The sequence below is a fragment of the Dromaius novaehollandiae genome, chromosome 2, assembly GCF_036370855.1.
Source record: "Dromaius novaehollandiae isolate bDroNov1 chromosome 2, bDroNov1.hap1, whole genome shotgun sequence".
Classification (NCBI taxonomy): domain Eukaryota; kingdom Metazoa; phylum Chordata; class Aves; order Casuariiformes; family Dromaiidae; genus Dromaius; species Dromaius novaehollandiae.
Genome location: NC_088099.1, coordinates 19,218,826 through 19,241,410, shown reverse-complemented (window position 1 = coordinate 19,241,410; position 22,585 = coordinate 19,218,826). Strand labels below are relative to the sequence as shown.

Below are 22,585 nucleotides of genomic sequence, written 5' to 3'. Positions count from 1 at the left end.
TTTATTAATGATGTTCTCTGAGGGGCGCTTTGTTGTGGTGTTGGAAAGAGCACTACAGGCTCAGTAGAAATAAGGTGTCATTTTCTTTCTTGATCTGTGTAGAATGAAACTGGAGATACCGGACATCATCCAAGAGAGACAACCAGTATGAGAACACAGACAGTCGCTTCTTATTTTAGAGTAAGATACCAGATTTTTTCATAAATTTTTCTAGAGTGGAATGAATAGTTATTCCTTCACCTTTGAAACCTACCTGTCCTTCTGTCCAGGCACTTAAGGTCAACAGAGATCCATTTAGAGTTTGTGAACTGCATATATGGTACAGCAGTCCATATGATATAAAGGTCTAGAGGAGACTGTTATGCCCCACCTTTAACTGGACTCAGTTACACAGCCACATTTCTGTCATGATGGTGCAGAATGATCAATACTAAACTTCGCTTTCACTTACCTGCTTTTCCTGAAGGGGAGATAAAGAGAGGTTGGAGATTAGTGGTATGACATTTCCTTAAGAGTTTTGGAAGCAAGAGGCCGAAGTTAATTTAGAGCCGGAGCTCCAGAAGAAGATCTTGATGGTCACCAGTCTAGAGGCTGTTCTGAGTCAATCCCTGTGGCTCTTCTTCAGCTTTCCCTAGCACTGGCTGTGCTGCTTGGTCCTGCCATAGAAAACAGCTATGAAGAGCATTCTTTTCTCTGCAGTGAGGCACAGAGTTGGCTCAGCGCAGCTCAGTTCTGAATTTCCAACTCCCGTTGACCCATATCTTCCAGCAATAACATAGAGGTGGCACAGGTAATGTCTGTGCTTCAGTGTATTGCCAACAAATCTATCAATCATCAGATGCAGCAAGTGGGATTAATTATATTTGCACTTTTAAATTATTATTTTATGTAATGGAAACCCCTGTCCAGATCATGCTAGCTAATTCTCTTAATGAAGGATTCATCCTCAACCCCACTGGATTACTCATGTGCAGAAATCTATGGGTGGCTGAGAAAAGTATCTGCCACCCCAGATTAAAAATGGTTAAAAAATGGATATATTAGCCTGTCCTACTTGAGTTCCATTGCCACAGCAGTGGAGAAACTAATTAAGCACTTTGCTGCACAATGCAGCGTCTGTCCATAATGGAATTGCACATTTTAACAGGAAACATATGGCTCTTGACGTCCTACACTAGTTTCATGTATCTAACCTACTGCTGAACAGCATTACCTCCTGGTTGCTTTTTTCTGTTGAGTCAGGTTGAATCTTGAGGAATAAGTCTCTTCCTTTGTATTTTAGTAAGATCCTTCCACAAAGCAATTTTACAAAACACACGTCGAGATTGTTTGCAGCCAAATTCACCTCAGTTGGCATGGGGAGCTACAAATTGCATCCCCTCTGCTAGGCTGGTACCCTGGTGAGGTAGGAAAAGTAAAACTTTTGAATTGTGATGTGCATTTCTAGTTTTGCCCTCCTCAAAGGTTTCCTCCTGGCAGGGCAGCTATAGTATCACCGTCAGCCTATATGATGAACAGGATGTGCTGGACCAGAGCAGTTTAAGCAGACCCTCTTCTGGGCTGGCTTTAGTTTCTTCCGGTCTGGTGATATTTACTGCCTTGTTGCTCTTCAACTTCCCATCCTTAGATGGGAATCTGTCACAACAGGAAAAAAAAAAAAAAAAAAAAAAAAAAAGGTGGATTGTGATTACCTAACAAGACTCAAAGAAAAGCAAAAATTGTAAGGAGAATTTCTGTCACATATTAAGCCAGCTGATACATCTGGGAAAGGTGGAGAGCTTTCAGGGACAGTCCTTTGATCAGATCTGACAGCATTTAACAGTAACACTGTTACTAATACGGTTCAGTCACTGATGCACGCTCCAATCCAGATGTGATTGTCCAAAACACTTACTCATTCCCTGTCTTCAGTATTGGGCATAAAATGTGCATTCATGTATGTGTGTGTTTTCAACAACAGGAGAATGAGGGGTATGTTTTTAAAAATATTATTCATTTAACCCTTCCCACTTCTGCACCTGTACTCAGATTTCAGTTGCGCTCTAGTGTGCCATGTTTCCAGTTGCTAAATGTACTGCTTGATATGACCTGGTGTGGCAGACCCAGCCCAGCAGCTGCTGTTATATCAACTGGTCATCAAGGGAACTTTCAAAAAGTAGATCAATTTTTAGAGCGGTGATGAAAGATACTGCTGCTTCCAGAAACAAAGCTGGTGTTCAATTATTGGCAGTACCACAAATTATTACAGGTTGTGAGAATGTACCGGGTGGAATTTGATACTTGTATCCATTTGCGGTCAGTGTTTCTCTCGAGTAGTATATACCCTGTTACTTGGATACCACATCACAGCTATAATTGCTGTTGGGCCATTTACTTCATTCACCACTAAAGTACCACCTTACTGAAATACAAATGGGTACAAGGTTGTGCTCATGTAAAAGAAAATTTCAGATACATGTGGACCTACCTGCAGGTTTTATGAATATCTGGGTGGCAGATACCTTGTGACTTTCTTTCAGTATTCTCTGATGGACTTGTTATCCAAAATGGTCGTCGGCCAGCCTCATTTCGTCAGGTGCATCAAGCCAAACAACGACCGACAGGCAAACAAGTTTGATAAAGAAAAAGTGTTGGTTCAGCTGCGTTACACAGGAATTCTGGAGACAGCAAGAATTCGAAGACAGGGTTATTCACACCGTATACTCTTCGCTAACTTCATAAAACGGTACATTGGTGTGAAGAAGTGCCTTTTTCTGTTTTCATTGTTGCTCAGTGTCTGCAGAGCATCAGCATTGTCTTTGGTATGATCTTTAAAGAAAAAATGTAAAGACATTTTCTGTGACAAACATTACAAACTGAATGAGAAAGACAAAATAGTTCAGGCACAAGATTAGTGACCCCTTTGGGATTGACAGGGAAAGATGGTGCATCTCAGGATGATTGTTTCAGGCTCCCTGTGCATTTGGGTAAGAATTGCCTTGTTTAGAGTTGGAAAGATTTGGAGGTTAGAAATCTAACACTTTAAATTAAAGCAGAGAATTTGGAGCAAGAGCACCACAGTTTCTCTAGCACTGTTCAGCACAGTGCAGCATCCGGTTCTCCAGGGGCAGATGATAATTTGTTATTGCTAATTTAGGGCTGAAAAGTTCATTAAGTGCGTAGTTCTGTTTAAAATACAATTTCTAAATATTAGTCATTTGTTAAGAAACGTAATGAACTTGCTATGATTTTATAATCTCGTTAACTACCTCTTCTCCGTCCACCTCCAAAAATTAATATTGAGCACTTAAACTGTATTTGTCGTTTACAAACAAAGAAATTCAACATTTGCCTGAATCAGAACTTAGATTTATGGAACAGGGATCAAAACCAGGAAGGAGCAAGCAAGTGGCACCCATTCAGACAGAAGCTCTTAAAAGTAGTGGTGCTGGAAACAGACAGCTAGCAGCACAGTGCTGCAGATGCCAAGGGAGGGAAGGGAAGAACAAAGTGATAGTTTGATGGCATTGTGTCTGGCAAGAGTGCTGATGGAGCTATTACTGTGTCAGAAAAGTGCTACATAGGAAAAGGTAGTTATCAGTGTACCGAGTTGTGTTGTGGCTTTTGGTTGCTGCTTTCTATCAAAATTTTTAATGTTCAGGTAAAAGAGAGGAAATCAGTGAACACTGTGGGGAAGCTCTCCAGAGAATGTGCCCCTGACTGCACTGGGGCTGTGCAGATCTCCAGCACTGGGGATATGACCCCCACACAAAAAGGGGTTTTATTAAATAGCTATCTTCCTGTCTCTTCTTTTAATAATTGAGAATTATAGGTAGACCTGGAATAGTGGTAGAGTTGTTTTGTTAGAATGAAAATAAGCCAATACATTGTGTAGTTAAAAAAAAAAAAAAAGAAGAAGAAGAAGTAGCTGCAGGACTTGGTGGTGATAATGCAGGAATCAGCATTGTCTATCTTGTTATTATCCTGTGAGGAAATTTGTCCTTATTTAATGTCTTTACCATCCCAGCTTTGCATATATAGGCTGAATAACAAGAAAAAAAAAAACAGAATACAGTGTCAGGAAGTGTACATAATGGTATTCACATAATTTTGCTGAATTAAAAAGCAAGGTAAGTAGGGTTAATTTTGTAATGGAGGATTCTGGAAAGCCCTGGAATGCACAAGAACCATCCTACCCACTAGCTGAGCTGGTATGTTGTGGGTAATTTTTATGTATGAGCATCCTGACCTGTTTTTCCAGTTAAAGTTAGTTCTGAGAAATCAGTCTGCTAAATTAAATGCTTACATATATTCACAAAGCTGATTCCAAGCAGGTAACAAGAGCTGGGATGCATCTCACTGACAGTAACAACCAAAAGCGTAGATGGGTCTAGCGCAAGGTAGATATGAAATAAGCTAATTTAAGCTGCAAATCTTCAGAAATACTTTTCTTTTGTCACTGAAATCCCTTTCACAGTATGCAGAGTGAACGCAGCAAACTGGCAAACTACCCCAGTTGGATTGCCCACTTTTGAAAAGCCTTCCAGTGTTGTTGCAGAATTAAGCAACCCTCCAGGGTGTGCAAAATGTCACTCATCCACTTTTAACTGAGTTTCTTAGTACTGTATATAAATCACAGCAATTTTTTTAGTACATGGTTTTGTTCTTTTCAGTACTGTTTTCTTTCATGCAGCTATTTTACTTATTTAAATGAATGATTTAAATGTATTTGTATCTATTGCTTAGTGTTAATGGAATAAAGAATCCAATATTTGTCTTTAGGTATTACCTTATCTGTTACAAAACAAATGATGATCCTCCAGTCAGCCCAGAAACCTGTGCTGCCATCTTGGAAAAAGCTCGCCTTGACAACTGGGTTCTTGGAAAAACTAAAGTAATTTTTTATATACTGTAACTGTATTATTATTATATGTGACTGTTAATTTACAAGACAGTTTGTTTTCTCATGCATATGATTGAGGTAGCCATTGGTCTATACTGATAACAAAAAAAAACCCACACAACATTTTGCTGAGTACTCCTCACTGATATATAAATAAACAGCACCTTATGTTTAAAATTGGAAAGCAGGAAAGTTGAAGGTTCCAGATTTGGATCACACTTATGTAACATACATCAGATTTGTGAAGTTAGCAAAACTGTGGACCCCTTCTTCTTGAAAATCAACTTACAATTACAGCCTCAAGTTGTCTTTCAGTGAAAGCATAAATAAACAGGGACCAATAAAGGATGCTGAAGGGGAGAGTAAGGTAAAATAGTACCACAAGCAATCAAATTGTTTTTATCTTTAACAAAAATGATGCTTTAGATAATACTACTAAAGGATGTCATCTTCATTTGAAACCAGCTTATAATTCTTGTTGGTGTTAAATGGATTGAGGAAATGCAGGGACTGGGAGAGCAAGTCTGTCTAAGCCACATTAACCAAAACCACTGCTTCTTTGCTTACTCTTTTTAAGGTATTCCTCAAATACTATCACGTGGAGCAGCTGAATTTAATGCGAAAGGAGACAGTGGACATGATTATTTTGATTCAAGCTTATGTCAGAGGGTGGCTGGGTTCAAGGAGATACAAAAAGCTAAAGGAACAAAGGGAACAAAGTGCTATTAAAATACAGTCAGGTAATAGCTTAAAAACATTTTTTCTTAAAGCTAGGATGTGTGTACAGTTGATAGGTGGATGTGCATTTTTCTGTTCTGCTGTTACATTTGACAGAGCATCTTATTTGATGATACCTGTTCTTACAAAGAAAAATTTCTGTTAACCAGGTTATAACAATCTCTTTACTGAAGTTCTGTTTATCAATTTTACATTTAAAAGGCAATGTTAACAATGGAGGGATGTGATTGCATAAATGATACTGTTATTAATAATATCTGGCATGCTCTGACAAGATTGTGTAATATAACAATGAAAACATAATGTATTAACTGTCCTAGGTAATAAAGACCAATTATGCTGTTGATGGAGACATCATTAATTGAAATTTTTAATATGTTTCAGGCATTGTTTTATTGCACATTTAGATCCTCTCTTGCTTTGTATTTAATTCATAACAAATTTACTCACCAGAAAATGTAGTTTTTACTTATTTTCATATTGCTTTCCCTTGTTTGCTGTATCTTTTGAAAACTCAAAGCTCAAAAAAGCTGAAATTTTTTAATGAATATTTTAATGGAGGTCTGTATTTCCTTCCAGAATCTTTTTATTTCTATAGCCTTTTGTATAACCTAATGGATTATTTAATTTTTCTTATCTTTTTTTCAGCTTACAGGGGTTTTGTTGCTCGTAAAGAATACGCAAATGCAAAAAGTAACCAAAAAATGGAAAAATGTATTACTAGACTTCAAGCAAGTAAGAATTGTTTGCTTTCCTGGCTATTAATATGGTGTATATACACAATACATTGACTCAGATTCTTTGCTATTAACTAGCTACACTGATAGACTATGTTCATTTACACCTTCTTAGGCATAATTTATCTATTTTACGTTTATAGGCAGTGGTAGAAATGGGTCAGTATACCCCATTACCTAATCTCAATGGCTCAAAGAGGTATAGGCACTTTCCACAGCTGTGAAGTGGGCTGGGGTAATGCCACAGCAAGACTTTTCACTCCTAGTCCGGTATGTCTAAATATTCTAGCTGGCCCTGCTGAAGTCCCTTGTGTCACTATGTGCATATAATATGTATGTGCATGCTGTTGCATTAGGAATATATTTGTTACATATCAGTAACGGATGTTACATTTAAGATTATAACCTGTAATTACACTCACTTCTCTGACTCTTTCTTTGCTAATGCTCAGTCCAGCCTAGCAAAATATTCCTTTTCTTCTGTGGCAGTAAACACCTTGGACTCAGACATATGCTGTATAACACCCACTTTTCCTCACTATGTTTCTGTCTCCCATTTCCCTGTAGAGATTAGCCCCAGAACCAGATCTAGTCTAGCTCTGAAATCAGCAGCACTACTAGAGAGGGACCAGCCTAAAAACAGGTGTCACAAACCTGCATGGTGCTTTCAGTAATTACAAAGGTGGCTACCCCAAATACAAGCTGGTGTTGCCACTACCCAGGCTACCTAGATTTAAGCTATCTCAGGTATGTCTGCATGGGTAGATATACCCGCACTAGTGTTGGTTTTTAATCACTGTTGGATATATCTGTTAACTGCTCTAAGTCAACTTTAATGTGTACTAGAGAGCACTTCACTGCAGTCAGTAGAACTTTACCAGTGTAAAATCCAATCTAAAACCAGAATAAAATCTGGAAGGATGTCAAAAATAATTACTCATCTGAAACTCTTCAGTTATATTAGGATATTTAGCAAATGCAGAAATATGAATTTATCACTTTGCTCTATTTGTTATCTTCCCAATGTTCCTTGTGCTGTAGTTTCATTTCGATTTTTTTTAGTGCAAGAGAGGCCAAAAAAGGGGGAAATCCATTTTCACTTAGCTCACAGGTGTTTTTCAGTGTTTATTTCAGAAAACAATTCAAAACTCCTCTTCCAGTTTGAAAACTACCCTTATACAGCTACCATCTCGTAATAGATCTCAGCAAACTTCAGAGGTAAACCTAAATAAGTTTAAAACAATCAGACTCAGTTTGTATTAACATGTCCATTGACATGCAACTTGATTTATTTCAAAAATTATTCCTGTTGAGTTGCTTTTGTATGGCAATGGAATGAGAATTAGCTCAGGAAATCCAAGAAACTTTGGAAGGATTCTGTTTCCACACTGCTTCATTTTTTACGCTTTTCTGAGGCCCTGTCAGACTGCAGTATAAAACCAAACTATGTTACTTCAAATACATATCTGGGTTCCTTTACCCTATGTCCAGTTATCGATATGTAATTTATGTCCCTTTTACAAAGTGCTTCTTATGCTGATCCACTGCATCTAATGGAAGCCAAGTTGGTGTAAATTATGGTGCAAAGTATGGGTAGTGAACGCAACAGCAAAAAAAAAAACCCTATCACCAAGTTATATGAATGTGTTAAAGAAGACTACCTCTTCTTTCCCACTCCTAGGTGAGCTTGACCTTTCCCTATGATATAAAGCACTCCCAGCCGGGAGTAAGAGTGCTTGTCTCTACCTTCTCTTCAGAATAGATAAATAAATCACCGTATCCTCTATTCCATAGTCTTGCTATCACGTTTGAAATTAGAATTCAACAGAAGTATTTTGACAAAACATTATGTTCTTCTTATCTAGTCAGGGATTAGAGGGTTTGTGCTGAATTGCTAAAATTGCAAACTTGGCTAAATCACAGCACTGTGAAAGTGTGCCCATTTCTATCAGGAAAAGATTTGCAAGTTCAGGAATTTCTAGAACAACACCCTGAATGGAATTCAGTTCCTAATTAAGACACCTCAGTGTAGATGTCTAAAAGTATCTGGCTGCCCAAACTCCCCTTATAGTCAGCAGAGCCTGGAGCTTGTTTCCTTTCACTCTAAAGCACCTAACACTCAGCTCATTTGCCCACATACTGATATCTAGTGCCATTTGAGATTGCCTAAGTTATCCTGTCTGACCTCCAGCTGTATCCCATATGGGATGCCAACTGTTCTCTCTGCGTGTCTTGTCCTATCTGCCAGCTCCATGTGGATGCCTTAGTTATCCTAGATCACTTCAGATGGCACTAGATACCCATGTGTGGGCAACTGAATCAAGTAGCCAGTCAACTGAGTCATCTCTAGGCTCTATTGACCCTGATGGATCCTAGAGACCTAGGACAAGTGTAAACACCTTCATGTACATACCTGAATTTAGTTATCTTAATCTGGAGCTAAATCCCACTCCTTAAACTGTCAGCTGGCGTAACAGTGAAGGCACCTACATGTCTAGTGGGAGACCCATGTTTGAGTCTTTCCTCTTCCTTGGTTCTTGGTTCAGACCAGAACCTTGAAGTTGTGCCTCCCACATTGCCCCAGGGCACCTTGGCTATTGTGGGGCAGTAATCTTCTGCTCCCTCCTTTCCCCCCCGGACATCTTTCATGCTGGGCTTTTTCGTTTTAAATAAGCAGTTGTTGCAGAAGGAGCATGAGCAAGGTCTACTTTAACTGCTGAGCTATAAAATTTTCAGTTTTCCTCTGATCCAGTGAATGTTCAGCTAAAGAAATAAAGTTCTGAGCTTGTGTAAGAAGAGTCTGATAATCTCTGTAGCCTGATAATCAGGACATTTCCCAGGGAAATGAAAGAACTTGCATCAAATCCATTGCCTGAACCAGGCAAAGCAGGTACATGAAGCTGGGAGCACATTGCTCTAGAGGCACTCCCATAGCACTGTGCTTCTGCCTCATTTTGCATCTTCCTTTATTTTCTTTAGTTCAAAAAGATGCTAAGAGCTTGTTTGTATCCCAATGTAGAATGGCTACAGCATTCTAAAATCTCAGAAGGGTTTTGTGGGACAGAATAATTTCAACTGAAACATAATAACCATTCCATCTGTATTTCCTTATTTCTCCCTTACAGTTTTTTTTTTTTTTTTAACACTAACAGTTTAATACTGTTACCCTTTAAGATATGTTTGGGATACCCTTTGCTTGTTGCCTAAGGTTCTTTTCTGATTTGTATCAGTTGCCAGAGGATACTTACTCAGGAAGAAGAGAAAAGAACTAACTGAGTCAAGGAACAAAGCAGCAACAACAATTCAGTCTCACTACAGGGGATATAAGGAGAGGAAGAGCTTCAAAAGGAGAAGGTAGTCATATTTTCTGTCTCTTACATCACTAAAACATATCCCATTTCAGTAGCTTTGCTGCTCCAAAGCAGCAATGTAATCTAAAAGTGAAGCAAGTTTGAATTAGTCTAGACATATATGCAGAGGTAATGTACCTTTACTTGGAGGGTTTTTTAATGCCACTAGACAATTTTCTTACACTTTCATGCTCAGGAAATAAAGGCATATTTAGGGGAAAGATCAATAATATCATGTCTACCTGTAATGCTAGTATCATCTATAAATGGGTCAGTTTTTGGAACTAGCTCATCATAGGAAAATTCACATACAAGAGAAAGAAATAGGCATCTGAAGAGGACTGTTCTTCTCTTAAGTCAGTGTCTGAGATAAGCATAGCTGTCCTCGCTGAGAACAGCAGGAACCTAAATGACTAGCTCAGATCAGGCAGCTAAAAGTTAGGGGAGGCAAATCACATTCTAAATATCTCTGTAACATGGCTGCAGCCCCAGTTTGTGAAATGCAGCTGGTAGCACTTTGCTCGTCTCCGTCTTCTTTTCAATGATAGCATTTAAGCAGTAGCTGGAGACTCTGATCATGTGATCGTGTACATACCTAATCCAGAGAGGTGGAAAACAGCTGTGAAGGAGTACAGTGTCTTTCTCAGGAGACAGAGGGAAGAAAGAGGATGGCAAATTTCACTTGGGACTTAGGTTTTGTTGATGGTGAAAAGGCAGTTTAGGGAATAGGAATACCCCCAGCAATATGGTATTTTTCTCATATTAATTTGACCTGGACCTATGTCCAGGATTTTTTTTTTTTTTGGCATTTGTTCTACAACATGAGGCAGATTTCTTTTGTGAATACATTTAGGGTTGTATGCATTTATTCATAGTGGAGATGCTAGAAAATGTCTGTTTTATGTTTTTGTTGAACTTTCAAATAATTATTTTCTGTTTTATCACTTGTCCTCACGTAACCTAGAATGACAATTTTCTATTAGGAGTCTAACAGGGATATCCCTTTTCGCTTTAAGCAGTGTTGACTGTCAGAAACACATAGATTTCTTTTCTATCTTTAATTCCAAGTATATACACTAAATCTCATCCATGTTGCAAGGTACCAAATTGTCATTTAGTATGCAAACATTACCAAAGGTAGTTGTAAACTTGTCACTTTCCTGCAGCTATAATATTTTCCCCAAACTCCATTCCATTCAGGGAATCACTTAAAGAGACAGAACAAACTGAGACCGCAACTTCCGTTAATGAAAAGGAGAAGAGTGCCGAACTTCAAAACAATGAGGAAACCGTAGCTGGAGTGAAGAACAACCTTCCTCACACTGAAGAAGAGGCAGCTGTCATTGTTCAGAGCAATTATAGAGGCTATAGAGCCCGTAAGAAAATAAAAGAAGAGCGCCAGAAACTAGTGGAGGAAGAGTTACCTGCTATGGAATACTTTGAAGCAGAAATGAAGCCAGCTGAAAACATTACATTGGAAGAAGCAGCAAACAAGGAGAGCCAAGATGAAGTTGACACTGTTACTGACAGTGAGTGTACTGGCTTCAGGGACAGAAGGAACACACAGGAACAAAAGAAAGCATCTACTAAAGGAGAGAGAGATTCCCTGAAGCAGAACACTGCAAAACAGCAAGTTGGTGAAGATGAAGAACAGGTCTTTTTGGAGCAGTTACCTAACAAATCTTCTGTCAAAATCACAGCTGAACCTGATCACCAGCAAGAGCAAACTAATCAAGACACAGTCAAAGCAGATGAGCAAAGTCAGGTGTGTGCTATGGTGCAACCCAAGAGTGACAGGTATCTGGAGAGAAACCATCTGAAACACGAAGTGATGATGTCTACTGGATATAAAGGAATTACAAGAAGAGAGTCAATAAGAGGTTCACGGAAGCAAGTTGTAGTAGAAAAACAAAATTCAGAAGATAGAGAGAAGGCAGCAGTGGTTATTCAGAGCAATTACCGGGGTTACAGAAGAAGAGGACAACTCAGAAAAGAGGGAAAATTACCTTGCAAAAATCAAGAGAAAACTATAAAGGAGTCAAGAGAAGCAGCACGTGTTCAAAATAATGATCTTAAAACAACAAAAAATAAGGAAAACACTGGTACACAGGCTGAGGACTGTAAGACTCTTAAGGAAGGCTCAGAGAAAGAGGCTTGTGATTTGGCAGCCTTCTCACGGCAGGTAAGAAGCTTATAAGCTAAATATGTTAACCGGAATACACTGAGTGATGAGAGAATGGCAAAGACATTGTACTGGCTTCAGTGAAAACAAATTTTCTCTCTCTAAACTGAAACTGAGATTCTGTTCTGTGTGTTGTATATAAATGCATATTTTGGTCTAAAAGAGAAATACCCTTTTGAGAAAGAAGGAAAAACAAGTAAGAGAATGGGGGAAAACTGAGGTCAAATTTAACCTAAATATAGGAGCCCTGGCTTTGTTTGTTGAAGTGCTCACATTTACGAGGTAAGGTCCTTAATTCAGCAACTTGTGAAACATCTCTGTAAATAAAACTCTGTAAGTTGCTATGTCAACGTCAGTGACTTACACACGTACAGAGAAGTATGCCTGTAGCTGCAGAATCTGTTCTGCAGCTGCCCTGCATCTCCTGATGTCAGTAAGGCTCTGTCCATTCATTTGAGTGAACTGATGTGAAGTAGCTGGAGGACTGGGCTGCAGTGTGGCATTGTAGTATTTCTTACATTGCTTTTTTTTTTTTTTTTTTCCCTGAAAAATAGGATGTAAATATGCTGAGAGGTTTCACTAAAGTAGCTGGAGCAATACTATTTAAATTTACTCTCCAGTCCACCATTTTACTGTTGCTTACCTTGAAGCCTGTATACTTATTTAGATAATAATGTGAAATCCCATGTTATATTTTTAGATATCAAAGTTATCTGAAGACTACTTAGCATTGCAGCAAAAATTAAATGAAATGATATTGTCACATCAGCTGAGACCCGTGATGCTGTCCAAAGATAAGCAAACTAATGGCCGACTTTCTTCTCATGTTTGTCAATCAGGTAATGTTGAATCTTCATGTTTATTAGCAGAACTTTCATTTGCAAACAGGACTCAGGAAATGGCTCCTATTAATGTCTTTGAAAGCCAGGGCACTAGTGGATCAGCTAGCTCTGGCTTCTCATGTAACTCAGGCTGTTTGTTTATCTACTAAGCGCCACATTAGTGTTTGGCCAAAGCATGTTTTCCAGAGAAATAGCCAAGCCCAGTGGGATTCAGAGATGAAAGACCCATCACTGGTAATTTGTTTCAGTGCTTATTAAGATGAATGATTGAATCACTGTCAGACCTAGCCCCAGCATCTCTAGAAATACATCTATTCAATAAACATTTCACACTGGCCCTTATTTTCTGAGATGTGTTCCTCAGCTGTGTGTTTTACTGGTAGTACATGGGGTTGTGTTTTAAAAACCAAATATTTTTAACTCAAGTGCTTTACAAAAGTTTGTTACATTTATGCTGAGCAAAGTTATTTTTAGATATCTAGAAATGCAGTAAAGTTTATTGAAACTTGTACCTCCTATCCAGGCATGACCTTTAAATTTACTAATAAATATGTATTAGTTGGCATAGCTCCTATGCTTAAGAGGCTGTTACCTCTAAGAACACACTCTGAAGTTACTCACATTCCTATTAGCATGGGCAGCGGGGGCTCCCACAGTGTAACCAGTCTTGGAGCAGGTTAGGTGGTAGTGGAAGGGAGCACTGGGAGAATAGAGATGGAAGACCTGGCATTCAGAACATGCAGATCATCAAGACCTGAGCCCTGTGGAGACGTCTACAAAGAGCTGACTAAGCTACTCAAGCCTTTTCAGTTAGAACAGACCTAACAGAGGACGTCCTCAGCCTGTATTGTGGGCCTCAGGTATGGAGAAAGGCAAAGGCAGACGTGGCAGTTGACTTGGTACAGCCTCAGTTTAATTCACTGCAGCAGGGCTTGTGCCAGCCATGCCACTTCATGGCCTCTAGGGAAGATCTCTGCTCACTTCTGCACAGCTCTAATTGGATCCAGAATCGTCCCTCACTGCCCAAAGCTAATTGTACTTTTCTCATTCTAACTTTGTGGATTTGGTTGTCATGTGTCCTAAGACTTCTTTCTATTCCCATGGCTACATAGAAGAGATCCTAAAGTACTTCAGCCCCACTTTGCAGTCTTTTCAAATGGCCAGGCTGCTAAAATGAGGGCTAGGTGTTAGCAAAATCTAAATCTCTAAGTGTAAACTGGTTGCTCGTAGATTATCTATGTAGTTTAACCCATTTTCAAAACCAAACTCTACAAGAGAAAACAAATGTGAAATGGAAAAACACTGTTCCATGTTTCATTTTAGACACAGAAATATTTGTGTTTGTCATTAACAGGCTTGTACTAAGTTCTGTATTAAATCTTGCTAACTTTTGACAAGATAAACCTGAGGAATTAAAAATGCATTATTTGGAAAATAACTCTTGGTTCTTATATAATATCCTACAGAAGCTAGATAAGAAAGGTAGATAGAGGGAAAGGAAACACACACAAAAAAATATTTTACCAGTTAAAGTTCTCATTACTTAATGATACATTTTTGCCTGGTTTATTTGTGTATGTTCGTATTATGTACAAAATGGAACAACATCTCCTTTTTACACTGCTGCAAATGTAAGTAACTCTACAGGAGGCAAAAGGATTCCAGAACCTGTCATCTGTCCATGCAGGCCTACTTAAGGTGGTCGCCAGTCAGCCACTTAACTTCCCTTTATCTTCAAGGTGTAAAGTAGTGGGACATTCTCCATTTTTTCCAATGGTAAGATGTGTGAGAGTGCTGCATTGGTTCGAAGAAATGTATGACATTCTTCATGTCCATGTTCAAAATGATGCAAGTCAAAATGCTTTTTAAGAGAACAGTGAAACAGTTGTTGAGTTGCATAGAGGCCAGGACTTCATCCTCATTTTAATGATAATAGAGGGAGATTCGATTTTTACAAGCTAATGTTGTGTGGTCTTAACAAAAGGAGGATTTATTTTCTTCATGTTCTTCTCAGACAAATGTGTGTATGTTGATATGACAGCACTTAGCTCTTTTGTGCACCAGCTATGATCTGTTCAATCACAAAAGAACACCCCTTTTCTTTTTAGTTTACAGGTGTACAAAGGGAGTGCTTTTTATTTTGACTAAAGTACAATTAATTGCCCTTTGCAAAAAATGTCAGCAATAGTAATCACAGTAACTTTAATCTTTTTAATACTTTCTGAATGTTTTATAAGAGCCCTGAATGATCGTATTCATAAATATAAAATAAATGTGATGGACCCATGCTTTGATTTTTATTAAATTGCTGTAAGTTGGCACATAGACAAGGCAAGTGCAGAATTTGAAAAGAACCGCCCTTTCCAAAGAACCGCCCTTTCCAAAGGTTAATGCATTTAAAATGGAAGAGGGGGTGCTGTTTGACCAGAAGGTTATAACTGAACTGACTACAAACAGATAAATGTGCCATTAAAACAAGGCAACCTAAGCGTTTTAAAGCATGAAATCAGTTGGCCCAGTCTATCTCAGACCAAACTAGTCTTTCTAGCCTATTTACTGTTACCCAACTAGTAAGTTACTTAATCCTCTGCTCGAAAAAGTAAAACCACTCAAAAACCCATCCTCATCCAGTTTTATTAAAACTGTTATTCCCAATTCTTTTTGTAGCCAACTTTCACTTGATGCTATCGGCACTATTCCCCTTTGGGCTGGGTCCAGTTCCTTGCCCTTTCTTGCATAGCTGGTCTGAGCTGGGCAGCTCTAGTTTCTGTTTGCTGTACCTGCTGCTGTTCTGTTGTTCACCCGAGTACCTCAAAAAACTTGTGAGACTGATCGTGAGAAATGTAATGAAGGTGGTTTTTTTTTTTTTTTTTTTTTTTGGTCAGACAGTGAACTTTAAAAAGTGAGAAGGAAGGCCTGCTGGGCTACAGTCAGACACTATTAAGTTCTGTTATCTTTCCTGGTCATAGTGGGAAGTTTCACCTGCTGCAATCCAGGTTGAGTTTGCCAGTGAATGGCCAGCTCAGCCACTCACCTTGAGTATGGAGGGATGGCAGCAGTGACCTGAGCCTTGATTTCTCACATCCCACACAGCTGTATTTATAAGTGCTAGCCAGTCTGTTGAAGGACCTTTCCTGATGTGGAATGCGAACACTTTTTCTATGTTCAAACATAATTCACACGACAGCAAAAGTTTCCTTTCCAGCTGTGATCACTGAACAGGATATTGAAGTAAGAGAAGATGCTATAGTAATACCCAAGCTTGCTTGTGAGCCAGCTGGAGCCTAAACATTACAGAACTCAATCACAAAGCTCCATTGTCTCAACTTAAGCTGATGTTTACTGCTTGGGTTACTGTAATATTAGAAACCATGCACAAATGGCCACTGTCTAGTTTTTGAGGTCAAAATCTGAAGGGAGGAGAATTTGATCATTATGGAAGCAAATTGTTTTTTCCAGATGAATAATGGTGCCCATCATGTAAGTACTAAATGACAGTTTAAGTACGAAATCTCTGAGAAAGAATCTGCTATATTTAGAAAGGAATTCAAACAGTGTGGGGAACTCTGGCGCCGCAGGACCTCGTCGGATGCCCCTAGCCGTGAGGCAGGCAGGGTTGGCCTCCCAGCTTCCTCTTGATGTAGGCTGCCACAGCCCTGTTTGCTCGGGTTTCTTGGGCAGCCTTTGCAAGGAAAGGGGAGCTCCGTGTAGCACTGGGTGAGCAGAGCAGCGTTTGCCAGACTTTCCACTTTGCACATGAATGGCCAGGCAGGGAGCGTTGAGGAGCAGGACTGGAGGAAAGCAGTGTGGTCAAATGTTTCTGCTGGCTGGTCCGTCCAGCTATGGGAGTGGTCCTTTGAGCACTGTGAGTACAGCTGTTTTTCTTAAACGTCCTCTCCTAAATAGCAATCATCCCAGGTCACCAGGCTTTCAGACTGAGAGTATAGTGTCAGCTGGAGACTGAAACCCCACTGGGTTTCACTCAGTGGGGCTGGCAGTACCTAGGCATGAGAGATTGAATATTGTCAACTCCTCCTGGATGCAACTGGAAAGTTCTCAGTCCCTCAGTTCCTAGTTCAGGATCTGTACCAGAATAATCCCTCTGGTCTTTACAGAGTGCTAAACCCTTGCACCCATCAATAGTAATTTCCAAATCCCACTTTGGTAATTATCCAGTACTTGACTAATAACATCCTCACACTGTGTACCATTAGCATAGTAAAAAGGTGTACATATATATATTTTCTAACTAAGAGTAGCTGTTAACTCCTCATTATCAAGTCCTGGAATTCCAGTTACTATATTTCATTTTTCTGATCACTTCCAAGCTCCCCCTACAAATCCCATACAATCATTGGTCTCACTGTTGTTTTTCTTCCTGCTTTACTCTGAGATTGGCCTTACGCTTCCTGTCCCCACAACATGTGGAACATTGCTGAATCAAACAAGTAATGTTTCATTGAAGTGACCTGAAGATGGGTTTATCTGTTTTTCCAGGTGGTCTAATAAATACAGACCTTTCATCACTTAGATACTTATCACTTAGATACTTATCACAGCTGTAACCACACTTTCTCTAGTCTTCAGTATAAAATCTTCTGTAAGTCATGGATTAATTTGCATTAGTATCCATGGATGTTGATTGCTGCAGATTGTTGTCTTCCCAGTTTATCACTGTATGTCAGAATGTGCAGACACAGTTCGACTTAAAGGGCTGTTGATACTGACTCATCTTTATTCAGGCATTCCTTGCTCATACTTGACTTTCAAAAAAATGATCACAAGCTCTCCACAGTTTCCTTAGAGTTTCTGTGATCATGTTCAGCACACACACCCATTAACTGTAAATGAGCCAGGCCTACTTCATTTTCCCTTTTCTCATTTGTTTTTCATTCCTTTTTGTTTTTTGAGTTATTCAGTGAGGACTGAATAAGAAAGTAGTAATAACTTGTAATTAAACACTGTACAATCTGAGTGTGTGTGCAACTTCTGTAGGAATGTTTCAGGTGGTGAACTTAATGAGCTGAGATACTGATGGGGTATAATGAGAGTGGATAGTCCTAGCCTGAAAGGAGGGACTGTGCAGCCCCAGATGGCATTGCATGGTGTAGAAAAATGTGGCCTACCTGTGGTAGTCCCAACAGGAGAAGAGGGAGTAACTCACTTAATTCTCCCTAGCAAAGCAGCAGTAACAGCAAGAGTTTTAAGCCAGGCTACAGCATGTACTTAGCACTCTAGGTATATTCTTAGCTGGGAAGGCTACACTGAGTAGCAAGCCGCAGTGGCAACGCTAACTAGCTCAAAGCTAGCACAGACCTAAGGTTTGGATAGACCCTACTTCAATTTTTGTTATGTGATACCATTTTCCTTACACGTTAAACCTTCTTTGATGTTACCTGGCCACCACACTGTTCATATGCCTTAGCTGACCCTATAATTAGTTCATTCTCTTAGAAAATGAGCTCACTTATATTAAACTTTCCATCATTACTTGCTCAAATGTATGTTTTGATGGGGTGCTTCAGGTCTGGGCAGCAGAGAGATGTAACTTCCTGGGCATGGATTGCAGCATGGTTGACATACACTGATAATAAGGCTCAAAAGAAAAGCATCTAGGTCACTAGAGCAAACTTGCAGTTTGAGTAAAATCTTTCTCCCTTTCAACTTGTTCAGCCCCTCTTCCTATTTGTAAAACTTAAAAAAAAAAAAAAAAAAAAAAAAAAAAAAAGTGTCTGTATAGTATCAAATGTTCTTGTTTCTAATTTCTCCTCATCTTCTATGTGTTGCTTCTTAGGCAGGTGAGCGTACAGTGCCAGCAGCACCTGTGCAGCTAGATATAACCAAAAGGCATGGGCTGATAGTGGAGCTGGGAGGCTCAGCACGATGCTGTGGTCCAGCCCCTTGGCTATGTTAACAACTAACTGTGGCATAACCTTAAGCAAGCCTCAGTGTGTCTTGCTTTGTGCATCTCATTTACCCTGCTAGGGTAGAGATAGTAGTGCCAACCTGACATTTCAGAAGTGCTTTGACAGCTTCTGCGGTGAGTGGTTTTTTTAATCGTTGTAACGTATGTATTTAAATGTTTGTTAGATAAAAAACATCACTTTTCCTTTTAAATATAAAGCGCTGTCTTCTACAGATACTTGAAGCCTTAAGCAAAAATAGGCTTTAAGATAATTTACTATGGAGAGATTGGGCTTCAAAAGAAAACTTCTTTGTAATGGGCTATAGAAGCAACATAACTGGCCTATTAATAGGTGAATGATTTTACTCCTGCTTTCTGCTTCATTGCCTGCTGCAGAAATGTATGGGCCATCTGGAAAACAAGCACATCAAACTCACCATTTATAAGGCTCAGGTATCTAATTTGCTTTCCACCTTTAAACCTACTAAGTAAATGATTTCTGGAAGTATCGGCAACTAATCAAGAAGCAAATCTTTCTTTGTGCAGTGAGATACCCAATACTACAACTATCTACCACATCAGTTGTGTGTAACAATGAACACGCAAATTCAAGAGCAGAAGGAAATCACAAGCTCACTTTCTGGTGAAATAAAGAAAGCTAAATCCATCAATGGTGTAAAACTACTAATTACATACTGTGTAATTTAAAGAAGAAATTCAGAATTCCATTTTCAGCCCTCTGTGCTATTTAAAAAAAAATAGCAGGTCTAAGCTTAAAAGGATGGCTGACCCCACGTAGTATTTCTGTCCCCTCAGTTCTTTTGCATAGCTCATACATACGTAAAAGGCATGAGGCCAGTTAAAAAGCAATTTTTTTCTGAAACCCTTGTCATTGTCAAAATGTTTTTTTTTTTGAATGTGAGAGGAGTCTCATTGCAGAGTACATATGCAAGAAGTATACAGCTAATTTCAGTTGGAATAACTGAAATCTAGAATATGAGAATGCTTTATGTGCTTGACAGTGATGAATTAAATAACGTAACAGCAAACATCATGATGAATTCATAGGGGACAATAAAAAGTCTTGAAGTATTGTGAGAGTCTTTTCCTTAGGCATTTTTTAGTGCCCTCAATTTGGTTTCATTTTCTTTTTCCAGATTTTCATGCAGTTGTGATCTTTGACACAATTTTTGAAAATGTCCTGCAGGCAAGGGGTTAGTGTATCTATTTAATTACACTGAATCACTGAATTGATACCATTTTAAGCTATTGTTTTCAATTTAGGCTCCTGTTGTGTTTAAAAATTAAAATAGGAAAGGCTTGCCTCTCCTCTGTCACAGATGGAAACCCAGATAACTCCAGGTGGCTCATTTGAAATGCAGCAGGGTAACAACAGCCCACATAAGAGCACAGTCAGGCCTGATATACCTATTCAAATGAAAGAATGTAATTTATATTTAATACGGGTTGATGAAATGAATGTATTGCATCTAAATTCATTGTTTAACGTGAATTATCTGTACCCTGGCTTAAAAAAACACCATTGTTCTCTTAGGTGCAAAATGTTAAAAGGTACTTGTTCATTCATAACCTGAGAAACAGTCTGCATTTGAGATAAGAAACTAAAACAATAAATGTAATCATTATCCAGCTACAGTTTAAATTAACATTATTCATTCTGGCTTCTCTGTATATCCATGACCTTTACAAGCCTTTATTTATCACACATAACAAAAAACTTACACAGCTAATTTTGCAGGAGTCAACACTGATGTATTACTGATCGTTTCTCATTTTAAATGATTGTGCTACCTCCTTAATTAAAAAGATGTCTGGTGTACATGGGAGAGTTTTTATTTTTATAGTGTAAAAGAGCTTCTGGCGGCCATTATAGAACAAAATACAGTCTTCCCTCTGAGACTCAATCACGTGTAGTTAGCACATCTGGGTTATGGAGTCAAAGTCATTTCTTGTGAAGGAGGAGTAGATCGGCAAAATGCACTTCAGTAATTCATTGAGAGCTAGATCTTTATTCCACCCTCATGCTATATTCATTTTTGAATAAGGAAATGGCTTCTCTCATGGAATCTCATCTAAATACTTCTGTGATACGACAAGGACAATCTCAAACCTCATTGGATTATGAGAATGTATCATGACGCACAGCTCACCATGCCTGGACCTGGTGCTGTGATTTCCTTCATCACCCTGTACCTGTCCCTTGTGACCCATCTCTATCATAGGTGTTCTGCTGCCCTGTAACTCCCTCTTCCTTCATCATGAAGGAATTGCCACAGCCCCCTGCTAACTTTTCCCATAGTTGAAGCTGAATGTCAAGTAACCATGCTGACCACTCCGTACATTCATGATCCCTTAGTCCCCCCAGAGACCTTTCCATGGTCTTGAAGAATGAGGTATATGGATGTTTGGCCTTCCCATGAGAAAATATGATGATTCACTAAGGGTCCCTCTGTGCCTGCATCCTAATGTCAGGACTAATTTTGTGGTTGCTCTTAGTTAATTCATTTTTATGTGTTTGGAGAAAGTTTTCATAGGAGTAGAGACTGGAAGTTGAGTGCACTAGACTAGATTGCCCTGGAGCCTATGGACATTGTCACGCTGTCTTGCCCAATGGTACATAATTTTGCTTGAAACAGAACAACCTCAGCAGGAGACCTTGGGGAAAATCTACCCCATGATGGTGTAGAGGATCAAGCTGCAATCAGGGAGGAACGAGAACTAAATGCTACTTCGCACATTCAGTACATTAACGGTTGACTTGAGAGTCTGAAAAAATATCGCCACCCCCTCCAGCTCTGTGTTACGAGAAAGTAGCCTCCCAATAGCCATTACCCTTCAGAGCACTTCTCTGAATGTCCAGCATTAGCCGTTCTCAGAAGGAGAAGCCTGGGCCAAGCGGACTGCTGGGCTCTTCCAGCGTGACATTCATTACCTGGTATGCATCCATGGGGTGGTCAGAGCTCAAATGAATATACCCGTTCTCTTTTCCAGTCTGGTCACAGAAATGTCCAAAGCAGTTGCTTTCTTGAAAAATCTGTAAGTAGTAAAAGTGACTAAATGGATTTTTTTGCTCTCTGTGGTGAAATTCTCTCATTTGTTTTTGTAAAAGTCTCTTATTCTGTGAAGAAATAAGCATTGCTATTGTCTGCTTTTTTACAGTTGCGTCCAAGGTAGAGGACTCTCACCCAAAGCAGAGACCCCCGAGGAGGCCGCGGAAGCCCAAGACGTTAAATAATCCAGAAGATTCCACCTACTACACTCTAATACATGTAAGTTTGGCAAGCTTTTGTGGGTTAAAACTGCCAGATAATTCCCACCCAAACTCTCTTTCTAATTGCCTCATTTCCTATATTCCTTTCTAATACAGCATAAAAGCTGGGCCCTACTGAAAGGAGGCAGGCCACAAAATTCAAGTTCAAAACTACATTTCAAACAATTAACATTCAAAGTTACCTTGACTGGGGCTCCAGGTCAGGTCAGTTTTTACCTCTGTAACACAACATATATACATTCATTATATGCATAAGCAGCATTTGCACTTTCAACACGTAAATTAAGTGCCCAGTCTCCTTAGATTCTGTGTAAAGTCATTGGAGAAAAACAGGTTTGTTCAGGGAGCTATTTTGAGTGTCTAAATTAGTACTTGATCTTGCAGAGAGAGCAAATATTAAAATGGGCTGTATTAGTATGCACACTGTAACTTCCTTTACCAAATGTGTCAGATTGTGATTATGAGGGAACTGGCAAATACAAACAGCTCAGGAGACTAATGGATTTGAGTATCTCTATATATAGCCCTTGGTGCAAGTTGAGATACCAAGGCCTGCTTTCCGCTCTTGACTTCAATGCCCTTAAATATAGAAAAAGGCAAGAAAGTAAGCAGAAAGAGAGACAATGTAAAAGCAGCTCAGAAAGTGGTTCCAGCAAA

At 39.2% G+C, this 22,585-nt stretch overlaps 1 protein-coding gene and 1 long non-coding RNA gene across 9 annotated transcripts in view; one reads left to right on the top strand and one right to left on the bottom strand.

The window, feature by feature from the left end:
* MYO3A (myosin IIIA) overlaps positions 1-22,585 on the top strand; it is a 127,465-nt gene that overhangs the window by 95,744 nt on the left and 9,136 nt on the right. For 7 of the 8 annotated variants that reach the window (XR_010387572.1, XM_064505900.1, XM_064505901.1 and 4 more), the window contains 9 exons: positions 103-180; positions 2,520-2,725; positions 4,762-4,873; positions 5,460-5,622; positions 6,269-6,355; positions 9,588-9,711; positions 10,908-11,889; positions 12,590-12,728; positions 21,817-21,926. Coding sequence is in view for 7 of the 8 variants with exons in the window: in XM_064505900.1 (XP_064361970.1) it covers positions 103-180; positions 2,520-2,725; positions 4,762-4,873; positions 5,460-5,622; positions 6,269-6,355; positions 9,588-9,711; positions 10,908-11,889; positions 12,590-12,728; positions 21,817-21,926 (2,001 nt within the window). In the remaining variant the exon portion in view is untranslated. The remainder of the gene's footprint in view (positions 1-102; positions 181-2,519; positions 2,726-4,761; positions 4,874-5,459; positions 5,623-6,268; positions 6,356-9,587; positions 9,712-10,907; positions 11,890-12,589; positions 12,729-21,816; positions 21,927-22,585) is intronic. The other variant, XM_064505902.1, reaches the window with a different exon arrangement.
* LOC112984044 (uncharacterized) lies at positions 15,160-22,493 on the bottom strand. Its single transcript, XR_003259385.2, has 3 exons — positions 22,111-22,493; positions 21,590-21,691; positions 15,160-16,732 (listed from the first exon to the last, which is right to left on the bottom strand). It is a non-coding gene; the product is annotated as an uncharacterized LOC112984044 (long non-coding RNA).